This window comes from Octodon degus, unplaced genomic scaffold, assembly GCF_000260255.1.
Source record: "Octodon degus isolate 3935 unplaced genomic scaffold, OctDeg1.0 scaffold00140, whole genome shotgun sequence".
Lineage (NCBI taxonomy): Eukaryota > Metazoa > Chordata > Mammalia > Rodentia > Octodontidae > Octodon > Octodon degus.
The window spans coordinates 4,279,961-4,286,678 of NW_004524716.1; the positions used below are offsets into that span (position 1 = coordinate 4,279,961).

Here is a 6,718-nt window from a genome sequence, read left to right on the forward strand (position 1 = left end):
AAGAGCATCAATGAGCCAGACACAAGCCCCAAAACCACTGCTAACTTGACAGTTCTGCGAAGGACAGTGACCACCAAGAATCACATCACAGAAAAAGCCCCAGACCATGCTGTACTTACTGATTGCTATGTGGAAAGTCCAGAAGGTGAGTCATTGTTACAAACTGATGGTTAAGTGTTTTCAAGGGAGTAATTCTCTTATCTGCATCAATTGTTAGCATTTTTTTTAACAGATCAATGTATTCTCTTCGATCTGCCTTCTCTGCCAACATGTCTGTTCCCTCTAAGTCTGTAGACATATTCACCTTCAGGAAAATTTAGAAATATTGTATTTCTTCACTTAAATTAAACAGTATGGTAAGCAATTAATGTAATAGCTTTTCTCTCCAAAAGAGAAAAATCAGATATTTAGTATCAGCATTTCAGCAAAGAGAAACCTGGGAAAATTCTTTTTACTATAGTATTTTCACAAGAGAACACTTGTGTTATCCTGCCTAAGTAGGATAAAACTGAATAAATTCTATTATTAAAATTTTGGAACAAACATGTTAAACAAAAATGATTATTACTTAAATATAAAAGTTTCTATTTGGGCTGGCCAGATAGCTTAGTGGACTAAAGTGCCTGCATAGGCAGAGTACAGGAACCAGGGTTTGATCCCCCTTGTGCCATGCTGGCCCTGCCCCCAGGGCACGCTGAGATAGCAACTGAGGCTGGGCATGGTGGCACATGCCTGTAATCCCAGTACTTGGGAGGTTAAAAACAGGAGGATCACTACGGAGTCCAACCTGTGTAGTAAGACCCTGTAGACCCTGTACTAAATAAAAATAAAAGTTTCTATTGAAAAGGTTAAATAGCATAATAAGTATAAAGTGTTTCAACAGAGTTTAGAGCATACTAAGTACTCAATAAATGTTAGTTCTCATTTAACAGTGAAAATGAGACAAAAAAGAAACTTTCATGAGCAATATTTTAAAATATTAGCCAGCCATGGTGGCACACACCTGTTATTCCAACACTCTGAGAGGCTGAGGCAGGAGGATCACAAGTTCAAGGCTAGAATGGGAAACTTAACAACTTAATAAGGCCCTGTCTCAAATGAAAAATAGTGCAAAGAACCTGGGCTCAAGCCTCAGTAAAAATAAATAAATAAAATAATAATAATTAAGAACTAAATATATATGATAGGTATATAACAATAAAATAATTTGAGATAGTACATACTTCGTTAGGATTCAAATGTTCTTTTACTATATGGGGATACTAAACTATTAACTTTTTAGTAAAAACAGAAAACAAGTAACTTTGCAGACAATATATTAAATGTTTCTCTAGTATAGCCAACAGAACTATATCTCTGATTAAAGAAACACAGAAAAGTTTGGCTTTCTGAAAGCTGCCATACTTACCTGAGCCATATCATCTAAACAATTAAAAATGTATTTCCGAGCTTCTTTTGATTTTATTCCAGTCTCCAATTCATGTTCTTCAGGCGTCTACAAAATAGGAATTTTTAAAAGTTCCATCTGTACATTAGTTCCACAGTTTATAAATTCAAGGCAGAATAGAGAGACATGTTGACCTTGACCCCTCGCCAACCATAGATGGTACAGATTACAGCCAGAAACGCTGATGGAGAGGTGACCCTACTCTCCAGGAACCCTTTCAACAGCTGTAAACATGCAAGCAATGATGCAGTTGGGCAGTACTTTCTCCGCTATTTCAAACACTAACCGTTTGATGGGCTATGAAGCATAGTGTCAGAGTTCACCAAATCATTCAGATTTCTCAAATTAAAGGAGTAAGTTCAAAAGTAAAGGCTGATACTTGTAATTTTAAAAAAAGATGGTTGTTTCAAGAAAAGACATAAAGCTTGAATGTCAGCAGTTGGAAAATTATGCCGTTTTACCATGTATACTTAGAATTCTCTACAAAATAGTCATCACTGAGTCTCTCTAGCTCTTTATAGTAGCTCCTCGCTATTACACAGTTCGACTTTTCATGGACTCACTGTTTTGCGGGTTTTTAAAAAACAATCTATTTATCACAGATTTTTTGCTATATTGCGGGATTTTGCAGTGCTGTACAGTATACATATGCAGTTAAAATGACATAGGTTTACAAGTTTAGAAAATGGTTAAGAACATTAGAAGTGTTTTCAGAAGTGTGGAATGGGTTTATTAAGCCTTAAAATATTTAAGGGCTGGCAAGATAGCTCACTGGACTAAGCAGCTGCTTAGGCAAACACAGGGACTAGCACTACATGCCCCGCCAGCCCGCCCCCGGGCATAGTAAACTGGTCAGAGACTGGGTGTGGTGGAGCACACCTGTAAACCCAGCGCTGGGAAGGCTGAAAACAGGAGGAGCACTATGAGTCTGAGTTACATGGTAAGACCCTGTACCAAATATTTTTTAAAACATATAGTGTCACTATTTTGCTGATTTTTCACTTCTTGAGGTGATATCTAGAACATAACCTCTGTGATAAGTGAGGGACCACTGAATATTACTCAGTGGTGATACTAGTCTCTACACCTGCACCACTGTTAATTCAAAATATACAAAACAACCTCAGCCAACTAAACTAGCACTTGTCTTTTAACTAAAGATAAGGCCAAATGGATACAATGAAAAAATGTTTGAAAGCTTTTCCTCCTGCAAACATACCTTTCCCCTCTCCTTTCCCTCAAAGCCTGAATTCAAAGTTGGGTGTGGGGAGTTTAGTAATGGGCAGTACAAAAGGAAGACAGACCTTAAGTCTCCACAGTGGGTACCCCAAATTAGGGTCTCTGTTGAAAAACCTGGTAGTTTTCGTTCCAGCGCTGAGAAGATATTCAGCTGGCAGGCCTTGTGTCTGTGAAATGTATCGAATCTGAAATAGAAAAACCATCAAACATCATTTGGAGTGAAAAAGGAAATTATTAAAGACTTTATCTTGAACCAGGGAGATGGCTCAGTACAATGAGCGCTTCCCTGGCAAGCATAAGGGTCTGAATTCAATCCCCAGTTCCGGAAAAAAAAAAAACAAAAACTTTTCTTAAAACATTAATTCTAGCTAAAAATAAAGAGAATGTATTGCAAAGAAATTAACTCTTTAATCAATACTATTGAAATTAAACTGTTAAATATCTATAAATACATACTATATTAACCTACCCACAGGTAATATCCAAATATTAATTTAGTAACAATCATGTTACTATATATGCTATTTAAAAGGAAATCCAGTTCTTAAATTTTTTAGTATCTTTTTGCTTTTTTGTTAAACTTTTGATAAAAAGTTCAGAAAACTTTAGGTTTCTAGGACAGTCGAGAATAGTTTATAAAAACCCATTTCTTCATTAATTATTATTTCTTTCTTTTTAAAAATGCATTACCAAATGAAGAAAAAGATTGGGAAAATTTTTCCCTCCAACTTTCTTCCTGTTTTACATAGCACAGCTCTTATCAACTGCCCCTACTCTAAATATACACAGAGCTTCACTCTCATACCACAATTTGTAGAAGCCAATTCAGTTTCCCTCTCTATCCTCACATCAGTAGGGGGCAGGTACTGCATTGCATTCAGTCAGAATTTATTGGTCACCTACTATGAACTAGGACAGCAGTTCTCAAAGTGTGCTGGCAGATAGAACCCCTAAAGGACCCATGACTGCTTCAAGGATGTCTATAAAATAAAAACTATTTTTGACAACAACATTATCATAACACTAAGAACCCTTTTCATGGACACACAGTAGAGATTTTTAAGTCATCTGTAAGGGCTGGCCAGATAGCTCAGAGGACTAAAGCACCTCTTAGGCACAGCACAGAAGCCAGGGTTTGATCCCCAGCATCACGAGCCATGCTGGCCCCACTCATGGGGCCCGCTGAGCCGGCAACTGAGACTGAGCATGGTGGCACGCCTGTAATCCCAGTGTTTGGGAGGCTGAAAACGGAGGATCACTACAAGTCCAATCTATGTAGTAAGATCCTGCAGATCCTAAATACATTAAAAAAAAAAAAAAAAAGTCATATGTAGTGATGTCATTGCTCTCTTGGCTATGAAATGTGCTTGTATATTTTTCTTTTATAAAAATTTTGCTTTAGAGGGCTGGCCAGATAGCTCAGCAGACTAAAGTGTCTGCCTAGGCAAAAGAACACAGGGACCAGGATTCGATTTCCTGGTGCCGTGCTGGCCCATCCCCAGGGTGCGCTGAGACAGCAGACAGCATGGCGGCGCACACCTGTAATCCCAGTGCTTGGGAGATTGAAAACAGGAGGATCAATATGCGTCCGATCTGTGTAGTGAGACCCTGTACACCCTGTATTAAATGCATTTTATTTTTTTGCTTTAGGGGTTGGAGGTGCACAATCCTCCTATCTCAGCCTCTTGAGTGCTAAGATTACAGGTATACACCATCACACTTGGCCAACCCCAAATTATTCAGTTTTAACTAGTATTGCAGTATATATTGATAGACACAAGCTACCTAAACAAGAGCTCTTTAGAATCCTCACATTTTTTTACCCTTAATTTTATAAGACTATAAAGCAGGAGTTGGCTATCTATGGCTTGTAAGGCCTTGTCTAACAAGTCAATTGTAGGCAACAGCAAGATACTGCTGAAATTTACAGGAACTACCTAACTTGAAACCAAACTATAACATTAGCAAAAACCAACAACAAAACCCCTTAAATGTGTTCAGAACATTTTTTAAATCTAAGGTAATTTTTTTTAAATCCAAGATAAAGTTTGTTCAATGAAATAGTATACAGATATTTTATGTGCTAAGATGAAGGCTATTTATGAACCTGTAAAAATATCTCACAATATACAAAGTAGAAAAGTCGATATTCAATAAATATATCATGAGCAGGAGTAATGGGGGAATGAATATGATATGTTATGAGCACGTATTTTAATGCACATAATCAATATAAATAAAAAATAAAAATAAACACAAAATACAGTATACCAAAACATAAGTAGTTACCTCTCATTAGTGGAAACTACAGAAATTTGAAAATTTTGTCTCTTGGCTTTCTGTATCTCTTCTAATTTTTCTACAGTGATACACTTATGGAATTAGAACATTAAAAATTGATATAAAAATGAGTTTCACTGTAAAAATGGAATGGGGAGCCTCACACCCCCCACGCTTCCATAAAGCTTAAAATAGTTTTCAACAAAAAGCCCACATTCAAGCAAAGAAAAAGTACTGTCATCTGTTATTTTAAACAATTAAAATGTCAGCAAAGTGCAGCCATCAGCTAACACCTAGAGAGACTTCAATTTGACTTCAAATGGACAATGCAGCTGAATGTGCTAGGACATCTGTAATCCTGGCACTTTGGGAGCCTGAAGCGGAGAATTGCAAGTTTTATCAGCCTGGCAACTTAGTGCAACCATCTCAAAAATAAAAGGTAAAAGCCAGGTATAGTGATGCACACCTGTAATCCCAGTAGCTGGGAGGCAGAGGCAGGAGGATCCTTGAAAGTTCAAGACCAGCCTGGGGTACAAAGTGAGCTTAAGGCTAGCCTGAAATACCCAGTGAGACCCTGTCTCAAAAAGACAACCACCACCAACAACAAAGTAAAATAAAGGCTGAAGGACTGGGGAGATAGCTCTGTGGTCTAAGTGCCTGCCTGGCAAGCACGAGGGCCCAAGTTTGATCCCTGGCACCACATTCCATGCCAGCCCTGGAACCCCGGGTGCACCCTGCTGGCCACCTAAACCATATGTGGTGCTGCATGCCTATAATCCCAGCACTGGGGAGGCTCAGGCAACAGGAGGATCACTGTGAGTCCAAAGTGTGTAGCGACACCTGTACCAAATAAATAAATAATTTAAAAAGAAATTTTTAAAGGCTAAAGATGTATCTCAGCATGAAGGTTTAATCCTCAGTACTTAAAAAATGCTATAAAATCTCCATTAATAATACCTATGAAAAATCTGTAGCTAGCATCATACTTAATAATGAAAACCTGAATGTGTTCCCTCTAAAATCAGGAACATATGGGACTGGGGAGATAGCTCAGTAGAATAAGTGCTTGCCTGGCAAGTGCAGGGGCCTGAGTTCAATCCCCGGTTCCACCAAAAAAAAAAAAAAAAAATCAAGAACATAACAACAATGTCCACTCAGGATATTTCTATTTAACCAGAACTAGAACTTCAAAGCAAAGTATGTAAGCAGGGGGAAAGGCAGGCATAATGGTACACACCTATAATCCCAGCACTTTGGGAGGCACAGGCAGGGGGATCACAAATTCAAACCCACCATGAGGAACTTAGTGAGACCCTGTCTCAAAACAATACAATAAAAACTGGGCAGAGGATGTAACTCAGTGTCTGAGTGTAAAGGCCCTAGGATTCAACCCCAATATTGAGAAGGGGAACAACCCTTCCACATCAGAAAGATGTAAAATTGTATCATGTTCTTGCACATACAAATCATACCCAACAACAGAGTAATATTCAGAATATATAAAGAAATGTATCAACAACAACATTCAGCCAAGCACTGTCAATCATGCATGGCTGTTAACCCCACCTGCTCTGCAGGCAGGAGAATGGCCAATTCAAGGCTAGCCTGGCCAGGTGTGGTGGTGCACGCCTGTATAGCACCCTAGCACCCAGGAATTCAAAGCCAACCTAGCTACATAGTAAGTTCCAGGACAGCCTGAACTACATACATAGCAAGACCCTGTCTCAAAAAAAAAAAAAAAAAAAAAAAAAA

At 38.3% G+C, this 6,718-nt stretch overlaps 1 protein-coding gene across 4 annotated transcripts in view; it reads right to left on the reverse strand.

Annotated features, from left to right (window-relative positions):
* Positions 1-6,718, reverse strand: part of Hipk1 (homeodomain interacting protein kinase 1) — a 65,758-nt gene that overhangs the window by 19,339 nt on the left and 39,701 nt on the right. For all 4 annotated transcript variants that reach the window (XM_023701792.1, XM_004641685.2, XM_023701791.1 and 1 more), the window contains exons 4-6: positions 2,752-2,871; positions 1,409-1,495; positions 120-304 (exon numbers count right to left, since the gene is read on the reverse strand). In XM_023701792.1, the coding sequence (XP_023557560.1) occupies positions 120-304; positions 1,409-1,495; positions 2,752-2,871 (392 nt within the window). The remainder of the gene's footprint in view (positions 1-119; positions 305-1,408; positions 1,496-2,751; positions 2,872-6,718) is intronic.